We start from the raw sequence: 13,230 nt of genomic DNA on the forward strand, positions 1-13,230 counted from the left end.
AAAGTTCATTTGTGGAATGTATTTACCTAATGAGTTTGAGAAAATTTGTTGTGTTGTTACAATGTATGGGTGGTATATAGAAGAGAGCCCTATTTGGTATAAAATACCAAGTCCATATTACAGCAAGAACAGCTCAAATAAGCAAAGAGAAATGACAGTTCATTATTTTAAGGCATGAAGGTCAGTCAATATGGAAAATTAAGAACTTTGACAGTTTCTTCAAGTGCAGTCGCAAAACCCATCAAGCGCTATTATGAAACTGGCTCTCAGGAGGACCGCCACAGGAAAGGAAGACCCAGAGTTACCTCTGCTGCAAAGGATAAATTAAGTAGAGTTAACTACACCTCAGATTGGAGCCCAAATAAATGCTTCAGAGTTGAAGTAACAGCCACATCTCAACAATTAATTGTTCAGGGGAGACTGCGTGAATCAGGCGTTCAATTTTCCCACCAGAGATGAGTTTCCAACAAATTGACTTGTTTTTTAAAATTTATTTTATTCATTTTATTATACATTTATTTTATTCATAATACAAAAATCAACTTACATTGCTACATCAAACACGTCTAGCAAACCAAACACAGGTATTAACAATGCTCAAACATACAAAAAATATAAATAAAAATAAAATACAAAAATGAAACAATTTAAGTGCAATTATATTCACTCTGAAAATATCTTATTATAATGATTCATGAAGATGTGAATAACAAAAATAATAACTAGGGTTAGTGTTTTAATAAGATAATTCAATTCAAAAATTGGTAATTTTGCTATAGAATTTTGGAATTTCTGTTTGTGTATAAAGTATTTGGCAACAAGAATAAAACATTCATAATTTCAGTGGTTTTGTTATCATTGCAATAGTAACATATAATATATGTTATGTTAAAATTATAGGCAGTGTTCATAATGGTAAATAAGTACTGTGCAAGGTTTTCCCAAAATTCTGACACAAATTTACATTCAAAGAACAAGTGAGACAGATTCTCACCTTCTTTTATACAGAAAACGCAGATATCATCAATAGCTACAAATTTGGAAATCATAGAATTACATGGATATATATTATGCAAAATGTTGAAGTGCATTAACTTAACTTTGTTTGGTATACAGTATTTGTAAGGCCTTAACCATGCATTTTTCCAGACAATGTCAGGAATAAACATTTGTTTTTATGCATATTTTAGAATATTCGCATGAATATCTGTCGACAACTGCATGGAAACCTATAGACACACTAAAGACTATAAATGCGCTAGTCCGTTGTCACTTTCATTATGTCTGCACATCATGGTTTTACCAACAGCCCCAAACATCTAAAGAATAAACTACAGACTAGGGCTGAAAATTTTCCCAATGTAATTCTAAAGCATATGTCTTGATTTGATTAGAGCTTTGATCGGCATGATAATTCAAATCTGATGCTACCTGAGCCTGATGAGCTATACATTAAGTACATTTTATGAGCCCAAGTAAAAAATAAAAAATAAATGATTGTGCCCTTATCCAATACTGTGTTATAGGCTACCGCAAATTTCGCACGACAGAAAAACCCATAGATGTAGCTATGTTAAAAAAACAAGATGACCCTGCAAAGCCAGGTGGAGATGTGTACATTAAACGTGCATTCAGTCCTTATATTACTGTAGCATATGCTGCAGCAAATTTAGGGACCACAATGGAAATAAGACAGTAAATTTCACTTGCATATGATCAAATATGAATGACTGTTTAGACAATTATTAAATACAGGTTATTGGCACTTTTCTACTTTTATCTCGGGGAGGGTTATTTAGAACATTTAAAAGATTCCGTACCCCGGAAGTGAATGGTTAGTGTTGTGGTAACCTGAAACAAATCACACCAGTTCTATAATGTCGGTATTACATTTCTCAGTCATGCACGGATTTGTACTACTTCAGTTTTGTATGTCGACTTGAATAGGCGCGCTTGCACCCGTGTTCGTGTCTGAATTGTGGCAGTCGTCATCATCGCTATGATACCTGATAGTTACGGCGAAATATCGTAGCTAACCGATTGCTGGCTAGCTTAGCTAACGTTAGCTTGTTATCTGGATGTAAACAAAGCTAGTTAGTTACCGTTAATTGAGGTGACATACTATGTCCAGGTACTTCTGAACATAAGATAGCTAGCTTAACTAAAATCTTACAATTTCAGGCAGTCAACCGCATTTGTGTAGTTAGCGTACTGTAGCTAATTGGGGTTGCAGGCCTCTGTGAGAACAAGCTAACGGTAACAAGGTAGCTATCGAACAGCTGTCAAAATGGATAGAGCGGAATCAGATCGGTTGATAGAGAAAGCAAAGCTGTGTTTGCGGTCAGGGCGGAGAGAAAAGGCCCTTCAACTGTTGTATGAAGCCCAGAAAATATTTCCCAGCACTCGGGCCAGAGGTAAGTGTCCCGTAATGGCCGTCTTGTTAGCCTTGCTTGCCAACATGAATGTTAAAATAGAAAGTGCAACGTCTGTATCTTGTGAATGTGAATTGCATAATGTATGCTCGAATCAGCGAATGTGTTATGCATGTCATCTGAATATTTACAACATGGTCAGGCTTATAATAAACACTATTTTTAGATAGCATGTTTGTGCCTGTAAGTGGATTTACTTTTTATAACCTGTAGGCCACACTACAATGTATAGTTACTGTAACTAGTAATGTTTATTTGACTTACTTGCCGTGTTATTACTCAACCTGGAGGTGCAGCTGTCAGCCAGACAAATTGGTTGTTATTATTGAACAAGGCAGTTCCCCGGTAGGCCGTCATTGTAAAATAAGAATTCTATCTTGCCTAGTTAAATAAAGGTTACATATTAAAAATAAGTGTTTTTTTCTTCTTCAAAACACCTGCTCGTTTCATGACAGACTGACCAATAAGGATCCCTTATTGATATCACTTGTTAAATCCACTTCAATCAGTGTAGATCATTGGTCACCAACCTTTTGAGTGAAGATCAGTCATATAATATTAACCATTTAAAAACCGTTCTGTAGCAATGAGATTTGTGCAGTAGGCTATAAGCCCAATACATTATCACTACATATTGGCTATGCCGGAATTGCCCTGCCAATTGCTGTTCTTCTCAGACCATTTTGAAATTATATTAAAAAAATATTTTGTATATGATCACACTGGTCATAGATCATTTGTTGTATTACTTGTGAGGCACAGCTAAGTGAGCTGGGCTGATGGCCTGCATCTGAGGGGAGGGAGGGAGCAGTGGTGAGGCTGCCTCTCACCGTCTCTCTCTCCCTCCTTCTGCTAAGAAAAGGGGGACACAAGTCTTCCAGCTGATGGCAAAACTTAAGAGCCAATTTGTGCTTGATCTGAAAATGTGGTCGGAGGCACCGTATGGATGGTGTGACACAATCGCGGGACCTGCAGAGGCCAAACTAAGCTCCGTAACGCATCGCTGTGCGCCTCCCAAATTTTGTAACATTGCTGAGAGCTCCAAATAGCCTCATGCACCAATTCATGTTACTCCTATGACCCCCCAAAAATGAAATAGTCCTCAATATTAAAAAAGACACAAGCTGCTAATGATAACGCAAGGTTATCGGAACACTTACAGGCTCTGCATGGTCATTCCGACATCCACATTGGCCGTGCAGCATTTATGGTGGTATGGCCCCTGCAGAACTCTGGGCATTCGTACTACTTGTGTTTTGCCGACCAGCGCTGCGCTGTTGTCAAGGAGGTGAGTTTGTGTTTTATACAGGACCCATCCGCTCTCACCTACCAACAACCAATCATGTCTATACGGAGCCCTCCGCATTGTTTAAAAATTTGAGCGGAGCAGATCATGCAGTACAGGAGCTCCGTTTGGCCTCTGCGTGTCTCCGGAGGCTTCGCAATTGCGTCACACCATCCACACCGCGCCTCCGAACACATTTTCGGATCAAGCATAAATTGTCTCTTTGCTATACTCATTACAATTTAGCTGGTTGTAGCATTTTATGTGTTGAACAAGGTGTTGGTGGTGCTGAGTAACAACTTGAACATGAAGTTACTCATAAAAACAGCAGCCGGCTCTTTGCTGTATTCATTGTCTCTCTAGTGATGGTTTTGAAATCTCACAGTATCAACTTTGCTGTGCGTTCAAGGCTTTTGTTTTTTACAGTCTAAGGCGCAAACTGTGCAGACATGGTGATCTGAGCTATTTGACTGGTCAGAGGTAGGCCTTCTTGTGCACTTGATTTGCTCTCTGGGCCTGCCGGGTAGGACACATGAAATGGTTCAAAATGGGAACACTTTGCCTTGCCGGCGCTAGGGCTGTTGAATCAAGTGCACCTACTGCCAACAGCGAGAAGAAGAAAAAAATAGGTGCCCAAGGCTTTTTCGTTGGGTTTTTACAGAAATGTGTGGTGATCAACTAGGAATCCCTTAGAGATCGACCAGTTGGTGACCAATGGTGTAGATGAAGGGGAGGAGACGGATTAAAGAAGGATTTTTAAGCCTTGAGACAATGATGGTGTATGTGTGCCATTGCGGGTGAATGGGCAAGACAAATTGCCTTTGAATGAGGTATGGTAGTAGATACCAGGTGCACCGGTGTGAGTGTGTCAAACTGCAACGCTGCAGGGTTTTTCATGCTCAACAGCTTCCTGTGTGTATCAAGAATGTTCCACCACCCAAAGGACATTCGGCTAACATCACACAACTGCAAGAGTCAACATGGGCTAGCATCCCAGTGGAACGCTTTTGACAACTTGTAGAGTCCATGCCCTGACGAATTGAGGCTGTTCTAAGGGCAAAAGTGGGTGCAACTCAATATTAGGAAGGTGCTCCTAATGTTTTGTACACACAGTGTAAGTAACTCATCATCTTCTGTTGACAAGAAGGGACTAGGTTAGGGGAATACATGTTTCAGGTACACACCTGTCCAGACTGGCTGTTCCTTCTATTAATATTTGCACCCATGCCTGATCTCTCCATCAGTGCTGATTGATGCCATAGTGAGGAATGGAAGCTCTGCTGCTCCAGAGGAGCCCCACATACCCCCACCGCGTGGCTTTCGATCCAATGAAGAGGACGGGGATCGAGAGGAAGCGCGCAAAGGGGCCAACGAGGAGAAGAAGACCTACACAGAGGATCAGCGTCAGGGTGTTCTCAGGTACCTGAGTGATAGGCCTACGTTCATTTTGAGCACTTACAGACCTTCGCTACATTTTGTCAAGATATCCGCCCAGTGAAAGGGCAAATGCACATTGTCCTGTTTTGGTATCAGATTTCGTACTAATCTTTGTGGGGTTTGATCCATTGCAGGATAAAGAAATGCAAGGACTTCTATGAGATCCTGGGCGTTCCTAAAGACTCTAGCGATGAAGATCTGAAGAAGGCATACAGGAAGCTGGCACTGAAGTTCCACCCTGACAAGAACTGTGCCCCGGGAGCCACAGATGCATTTAAAGGTAAAGGGATGCCTCTGTTAGTGCTGTGTTTCCCTGACCTGATCCAGGACTCATCTGAGTCACTTCTTTCACCTCTGTGAGCAATTTAAAAAAAATTCTAACAACAAAATAGATGAATAAATATGGCCTCTGTATATTGTGGGACTGCTGGTGCAGATAATTAGCTCCTTAATTATCATGCTATTGTGGCCCGGCATGTGCATCGAGTCAGACAATGACACACCAAGAGCATCAATCATAGGCCTGATAAGTGTTTGTTTTTCCCCCTCTACAGCCATAGGCAATGCGTATGCAGTGCTGAGCAATGCTGAGCAGCGTCATAAGTATGACCAGTACGGAGAGCAGGCTCCCTCTGAGAGCACCACCCACTCCTCAGCCCAAGCTCGCCACGGACACTACCGCAACTTCAACAGGAACTTTGAGGCTGACATCTCCCCTGAAGAGCTTTTCAATATCTTCTTTGGAGGAAGATTTCCCACAGGTAAGATTTGCGCGTGTGTGTGTGTGTGTGGGGAAGTCGAGGTTATTAGGAGTAAACTGAAAAGGTTACAGCGTGATTGAAATTGAAAGGAAACATTACCGCGTCAGCGGAGACGGCATTCACGGGAAACGCTGCATATGTTCAGCTCAATCGGAAATTACCTTTACATTTCTATTGCGTAATCTGTAATGCTTCAGCGGTAGATTGAATGGAGCCCTAAAACAAATCATGAAGACTTTTGTAAATGGAAATAAAGTGAAGAAGCCCATTTGAAAAACTGAAACTAACTCAAATATGAAAAACATCAAATTATGTTCAGTTTTAGTTTGTTTTCTTCGAAACTTTGGGCAAAAATGTAATTGGGTTTAAGCTTTATTCCCCCCAATGGGGTTTTCAAGCCCCCCCCCCCCCCCCCAATGGGGTTTAAGCTTCTTTTTTTTCCCCCAATGGGGTTTTCATGCTTGCTTTATCTGGCAGGTAAATGCCACCAGGAGATGACAATGGTTGAAATAAGCCTAGCGTGTGCATCACTAGTCTCTCAAGACTTGACCGGTTGCCTCCCACAATGTACCGATGTTCCTGCAGACACGTCTGTAGAAGTGTCTGCGTCAGTTGGGAACAGAGGGGAGTCGGAAATGGGATGCGTCTCACCACCGTATCTGCTTGTTGCCCAAGTGTAAAACATTCCCGCCGGACACAACGTAGTATCTAGCTAGCAAGACGGAGAATGGTTATTTGTAATGAGTGCTTTTCGCAAGTGGCTAGTTTGCATCTACCTTCACTAAAAACCAAGTGCAAAGGCTTTGCCTGCAAACTTTAGTTTCTAATTGTGATGTTCTGGCCCGCCTACCCAGACTCATGAATTGTAGAGAGATGTTTGTCTTAAAACGACCCTCTCTGGAACAATCCCCCCCCCCCTTTCAAAATGTCCAAGAGACATCCTCCCCAGACCTAGCGCTGCTGTTGCCTAGGTCTGTGATTTCCGAGACTAGTGCGCATCACTATCACTGTAGCTAACAAATGTGCCATGACCTAATTTTTTAAAAATCTTTCAGATATAGGTACTTGTTTCTTACATGTACTACTAAAGCTGAAAAAGCTTTAAAAATATGAGTGTAAAAATGGGCAAGTTTTCTTCCATATTTCTGCAACCAGTCTAGGCACTAATTGTTTTAAATCACAATGTCAAAGTCACAATGAGGTAGACTTTACAGTTTAAACCTATCAATTTATGTATTACTGCCCCTGTGGCAAGAAGTCAAATCCCCCAAAATTATAGGCCTACAAAACTGAAATGTCTCTTAGCCTCCCACGCCTAGTCTACTTTGTCCTTTACATTAAAACTGAAACTAAATAATATGAAAACTAAAACTAGTAAATCAAGTCAGAAAACAAACTTAGTCACATTTCAAATAAACATAGAAAAAATGAATAGAAATAAAAACCGATAATAACCTTGGTGGAACTGTGTGCATGTATGTGTCTGAAAGAGAGATGGCGTGTGCGTTCTCTCTCTTGTTCCTTTCATTTTGGATTAGTCACCTTGTCGGTTGTTGCGTAGTAGTTACGCGTGTGTTCTGCTCCCTCAGGCAACATCCATGTGTACACAAACAGAGGCGCCACCTACTCTAACTTCTACCAGCCTCGTCGGCGACGTGCATATGAGAGGCGTGATGAGGAAGTGGAGGAGAACCGCAGTCCGGTCAGTCAGTGCCCACATCAGGAGGAATCTCCTAGAAACTCCCGCCAGTTCACATCATAGATGTTCTGTAGCTGTGTGATTAACCCAACAGAGCTACAGCGGATTTTTCTATGGGCGTACAGTTTAACTCGCATGGCTACAGCGTATGTATTTCCTATGTGTTCACAATTAATGCTGGGCCTTACATTTAGATCTCTTTAAGATTGGGTTTTTGATCCTGTTTCTGCCATTTTGGATATTATATCCCTTTATGCAATAAAAATGAGAACCGTATGCTGCTCCAAGAGGGTCAATTAAAGGTTGACCAATGAAATGGACCAGTTGTGAAAATGAGTAAACAAGCTTTTTTGTTGGTGCTTTTTTTTTGCAATAAGCAATAGAGTCCTAGAAACATTACTGCAGATAGATTTTTACATGTATTTACAGGTATATGGTTTGGTGTAAACTTTTGCTTTAACATATCTTTCTGGCGTTGCCTTTCCTCAGCAGAACACCTTCACTGCCTTCCTGCAGCTTCTTCCTGTGCTGGTGCTGATCCTCATATCTGTTGTGACCCAACTGATGGCCACCAACCCTCCCTACAGTCTCTTCTACAAACCGTGAGTCAACCACATCAACCAAGCTTCTTGATGACACGTTTGCCTCTAAAGTAGACTGCATGCGTATGAGCCTCATTCAGACTAGTTCCATGGTAACAACTGGGTGCAGAGTGCATGAGGACCCTTTAAGAGCAGGGGTGGGCAACTCCAGTCCTCGAGGGCCTGATTGATGTCACACTTCTTCTCCATCTCTAGCAAACACAGCTGATTTGAATCAAATTGCATTCTAAACTGAAGATCATGATTAGGTGATTAGAGCTGGGGCAAAACTGTGACACCAATCAGGACCTCGAGGACTGGAGTTGCCCACCCCTGCGTATGCGGGTGAGGTGTGATGTGTATTTCCCCCTTAAGTCTGCCTGTAGTGGGACTGACTGTATATTTGTCTTTCAGGGCCATGGGTCTGGTGGTCTCCCGGGAGACCCAGAATATGGGTGTGCCCTACTACGTGGACAAGGGCTTCCAGAAGGAGTACCATGGGGAGTCCCTGGAGGAGCTGGAGAAAACCATAGAGAGTGACTACATTGAACACCTGCAGAGCAGCTGCTGGAAGGAGAAACAGCAGAGTAAGTCCAGCTGCAGTCAGATCCTGGCAGCTTGGCACGGTCCCCATTTGGAGACATGTTGACTGAGGTTTATCCATGTTGCAGAGTATGAATTTGATCCACATATAAGCTGATATGTTTTTCTCTCCATCCTCGTTCAGAGTCGGACTTGGCGAACCTTGCCCAACTGTACCGTGATGACAGGCTGAAGGCGAAGGCTGAGTCTCTAAAGCTGGACAACTGTGACAAGCTGTACCGCTTTGTGGGCCGACAGAGAGGAGAATGAGGGGCTTAAGACAGGAGGAGAGGGAGGCATCTCTTTGCAGCTGGGAATTCGACACTACTCGTTTTAAATTTTTTATTTAATTTATTTATTCAAAATCGGGTCACTTTTTTTTTTTTTTTTAAGAAGAAGAAGAATTGTCTCTTCTCTCTGGTTAGAGCACCGTGGCAGCCAAAGCCATTTTGAATTGAAACATTGTGCCTTCTCTCCTCTCGGATGGAAGAAAGTGGAGGAGCATGTACTGTAAGCTGCCAAGCCTGGCTCTTTGTAGATAACATGAAGCCCTGCCTGGCTGGCTCTGGGATTGTTGTATTGATGTACAGGAGCCTTGTTTCTATTTCCTTACATTAAGGAATATGGGCTTGCTTACAAGGTTTGAGAATATGGTTCTGTTCATACGTACACTTTCTGTTAGTCACCTGTTTGAAGCATGTTTAGTACTGGTGGGTTACATTTGAGTATATTGAGTAGGTATTGGGAAAGTTTTGAACTGGAAGAACGTTTTAATTGCGAAGGCAGGCAAGGACCTGAGAGCCAGTAACTTGTAGAAAAGGTTCAGATACAGAGGCAAACGATGTGAGAGATTCTATTTGAAAAGACCGCTCTATAGGGTCTTAAACTGTGAAGGGAAAATGTGTAGATTTGTCACGCCTGCTCGTTAGAGAAACAAAGCAAGGCAAGAGCTATACATCTCTAGCGTATTAGATCCACGTACAATTTAACTGCAGATCTCTGTTTTATGTGAAGACCGATACGTTGATCCCTTTTTTTTTCTCCTTTTCATTTGCCGTGCATTAAGACTTTGCCAGACAGCGTTGCTGTTAGTTGTATTTATTGTCCGTTATTTGGTCATTTCCTTCTCGAGCACATTTTTGATGCTGTTTAATTCTGAGCCCGATGTCCCTATTCCCTGATGCATGCATAGTTGATCCAGGTCTTTGTGTTACACATCAGGTGCTCAGTCAGCCGCTACACCGCAACTCTCTATGAAGGACTATTATTAAGAGCAATCCACACATCCTGCCCATTTCATGTAATCGACTAACTTTACTAAAGAGCTTTTAAACATGCTTTAGTTTTGGTTTCTCCAAAAGGAACAGTTGTTTCAATAATAGTTTCAATCTTCTAATGCTTGACCTTTCCTTTTAGTCAGATCATAAATCCAGCAGATGGAGGGTTAACAGCCAAACTAGTGGCAGACCGACAGGATGGGGGTGGGGTGGGGGGGGGGGGTAAACGGATTACAGATTAGACCTGATGTTAACTGGAAACCTAGTGGTCCCTTGGCTAAACTCTGGTGTCCCGTTGATTTGTGCTGCCAGAGCAGGTTTTCAAGCTGGTTGAATAAAATCTTAAAACAATCTATTGGTGTCTCTGGGGAGCTTTTGTTTTGTTTCCTGATGCTATACTCCCATTTTCCAACTGATTCAGAATGTTTAATAGTCACATGTACAGGGTTACAGGTGTGATTGCAGGGTACAGTGAAAATCTTCGGCTTTGAGCTTCAACATGCAGTGAAACTAGTGAAATAAAATAGAAATACAACTCACTCTCTCTCTCATATACAGTTGAAGTCGGAAGTTAGCATGCACCTTAGCCAAATACATTTAAACTCAGTTTTTCACAATTCCTGACATTTAATCCTAGTAAAAATTCCCTGTCTTAAGTCAGTTAGGATCACCACTTTATTTTAAGAATGTGAAATGTCAATAATAGTTGAATATTTTATTTAAGCTTTTATTTCTTTCATCACATTCCCAGTGGGTCAGAAGTTTACATACACTCAACTAGTATTTGGTAGCATTGTCTTTAAATTGTTTAACCTGGGTCAAACGCTTCGGGTAGCCTTCCACAAGCATCGCACAATAAGTTGGGTGAATTTTGGCCCATTCCTCCTGACAGAGCTGGTGTAACAGAGTCAGGTTTGTAGGCCTCCTTGCTTGCACATGCTCTTTCAGTTCTGCCCACAAATGTTCTATAGGGTTGAGGTCAGGGCTTTGTGATGGCCACTCCAATACCTTGACTTTGTTGTCCTTAAGCCATTTTGCCACAACTTTGGAAGTATGCTTGGGGTCATTGTCCATTTGGAAGACCCATTTGCGACCAAGCTTTAAACTTCCTGACTGATGTCTTGAGATGTTGCTTCAATATATCCACGTAATTTTGCTCCCTCATGATGCCATCTATTTTGTGAAGTGCACCAGTCCCTCCTGTAGCAAAGCACCCCCACAACATGACGCTGCCACCCCCGTGCTTCACGGTTGGGATGGTGTTCTTCGGTTTGCAAGCCTCCCCCCTTTTCCTCCAAACATAACGATGGTCATTCTGGCCAAACAGTTCTATTTTTGTTTCATCAGACCAGAGGACATTTCTCCAAAACGTACGATCTTATATGTTTCTTTTTTTTGCTGGGTGTGTGTGTATGTAATATATATATATATACACACACCCAGCAAAGAAAATAAACATCCCTTTTACAGGACCCGGTCTTTCAAAGATAATTCATAAAAATCCACCGATCTTCATTGTAAAGGGTTCAAACACTGTTTCCCATGCTTGTTCAATGAACTAGAAACAATTAATGAACATGCACCTGTGGAACGGTCGTTAAGATTCTAACAGCTTACGGAAGGTAGGCAATTAAGGTCACAAGGTGTGAATGGAGGACCACCAGATCAAGACCCTGTCATGGCCAGCCCGATCTCCAGACCTGAACCCCATTGAAAACCTCTGGAATGTGATCAAGAGGAAGATGGTCAAAAGGCATCAAACAAAGCCGAGCTGCTTTTTGTGCCAGGAGTGGCATAAAGTCACACAACATCAACGTGAAAGACTGGTGGAGAGCATGCTAAGACGCATGAAAGCTGTGATTGAAAATCAGGGTTATTCCACCAAATATTGATTTCTGAACTCTTCCTAAGTTAAAACAGTATTGTGTTGTTTAAAAATGAATATGAACTTATTTTCTTTGCACTATTTGACGTCTGACAACTCTCTATCTTTTTTGTTATTTTGACCAGTTATTTTATGCAAATAAATGCTCTAAATTACAATATTTTATTTGGAATTTGGGAGAAATGTCAGTTTATAGAATAAAACCAAAATGTTTATTTTACCCAAACACATACCTATAAATAGTCAAACTGATCATTTTGCAGTGGTCTCTCTTATATATATATATATACAGCTTTATTTTTGATTAGACAAGTCAGTTAAGAACAAATTCTTATTTACAACAACGGTCTAGGAACAGTGGGTTAACTCCCTTGCTCAGGGGCAGAACGACAGATTTTTACCTTGTCAACTCGGGGATTTGATCTAGCAACCTTTCGGTTACTGGCCCAACGCTCTAACCACTCGGCTACCTGCCGCCCACTAATATGTATTAGTGTACCAGTCAAAAGTTGGACACAAAAACATTCTGTTTTTTATTTTATTTTTACTACTATGAAAATAAACGCATTTGACAGTGAGAGGACATTTCTTTTTTTGAGTTAGTACCAGCCAAAAGTACGGACACGCCTACTCGTTCAAGGGTTTTTCTTAATTTTTTATATTTTATACATTGTAGAATAGTGAAGACATCAACACATATGGAATCATGATGTAACCAAAAAAGTATTAAACAAATCAAAATATATTTATATTTGAGATTCTTCAAAGTAGCCACCCTTTGCCTTAATGACAGCTTTGCACACTCTTGGCAGTACGGACATTGCCTCCTTGCAGCATGCCTAATGCACGTTCACGCAGATAAGCAGGGACCCTGTGCATCTTTCTTTTGGTGTTTTTCAGAGTCAGTAGAAAGGCCTCTTTAGTGTTCTCTAAGTTTTCATAACTATGACCTTAATTGCCTGCCGTCTGTAAGTTGTTCGTGTCTTAACGCCCGTTGCACAGGTGCATGTTCATTAATTGTTTATGGTTCATTGAACAAGCATGGGAAACAGTGTTTAAACCGTTTGCAATGAAGATCTGTAAAGTTATTTGGTTTTTACAAATTATCTTTGAAGGACAGGGTCCTGAAAAAGGGACGTTTATGTTTTTGCTGAGTTATACACACACACACACACACACACACACACACACACACACACACACACACACACACACACACACACACACACACACACACACACACACACACACACACACACACACACACACACCGTCCATTTGGAAAGTATTC

At 41.4% G+C, this 13,230-nt stretch overlaps 1 protein-coding gene across 2 annotated transcripts; it reads left to right on the top strand.

Annotated features, from left to right (window-relative positions):
• Window positions 1–1,820: 1,820 nt before the first annotated feature.
• On the top strand, window positions 1,821–10,407 carry LOC109872850 (dnaJ homolog subfamily C member 18-like). Of its 2 annotated transcripts, none has more exons than XM_020464209.2 (8): window positions 1,821–2,414; window positions 4,962–5,136; window positions 5,289–5,434; window positions 5,709–5,915; window positions 7,505–7,617; window positions 8,107–8,216; window positions 8,610–8,782; window positions 8,923–10,407. In XM_020464209.2, the coding sequence occupies exons 1-8, from the start codon at window positions 2,288–2,290 to the stop codon at window positions 9,045–9,047; spliced, it is 1,176 nt and encodes a 391-aa protein (XP_020319798.1). In that variant the 5' UTR covers window positions 1,821–2,287; the 3' UTR covers window positions 9,048–10,407. The 2 variants fall into 2 exon arrangements, with proteins under 2 accessions (XP_020319798.1, XP_020319797.1); XM_020464208.2 differs by having other exon boundaries at window positions 1,822–2,414; window positions 8,104–8,216.
• Window positions 10,408–13,230: the final 2,823 nt, after the last annotated feature.

The sequence above is a fragment of the Oncorhynchus kisutch genome, linkage group LG28 (assembly GCF_002021735.2).
Source record: "Oncorhynchus kisutch isolate 150728-3 linkage group LG28, Okis_V2, whole genome shotgun sequence".
Classification (NCBI taxonomy): Eukaryota; Metazoa; Chordata; class Actinopteri; order Salmoniformes; family Salmonidae; genus Oncorhynchus; species Oncorhynchus kisutch.

What these genes read in the sequence shown, in the direction of transcription:
- LOC109872850 (XM_020464208.2), top strand. Translation starts at nt 2,288, where the DNA reads ATGGATAGAGCGGAATCAGATCGGTTGATAGAGAAAGCAAAGCTGTGT. An exon ending in CAGCGTCAGGGTGTTCTCAG is followed by an intron (nt 5,137 to 5,288) that starts GTACCTGAGTGA and finishes GATCCATTGCAG; the next exon opens with GATAAAGAAATGCAAGGACT. An exon ending in CTGGAAGGAGAAACAGCAGA is followed by an intron (nt 8,783 to 8,922) that starts GTAAGTCCAGCT and finishes ATCCTCGTTCAG; the next exon opens with AGTCGGACTTGGCGAACCTT.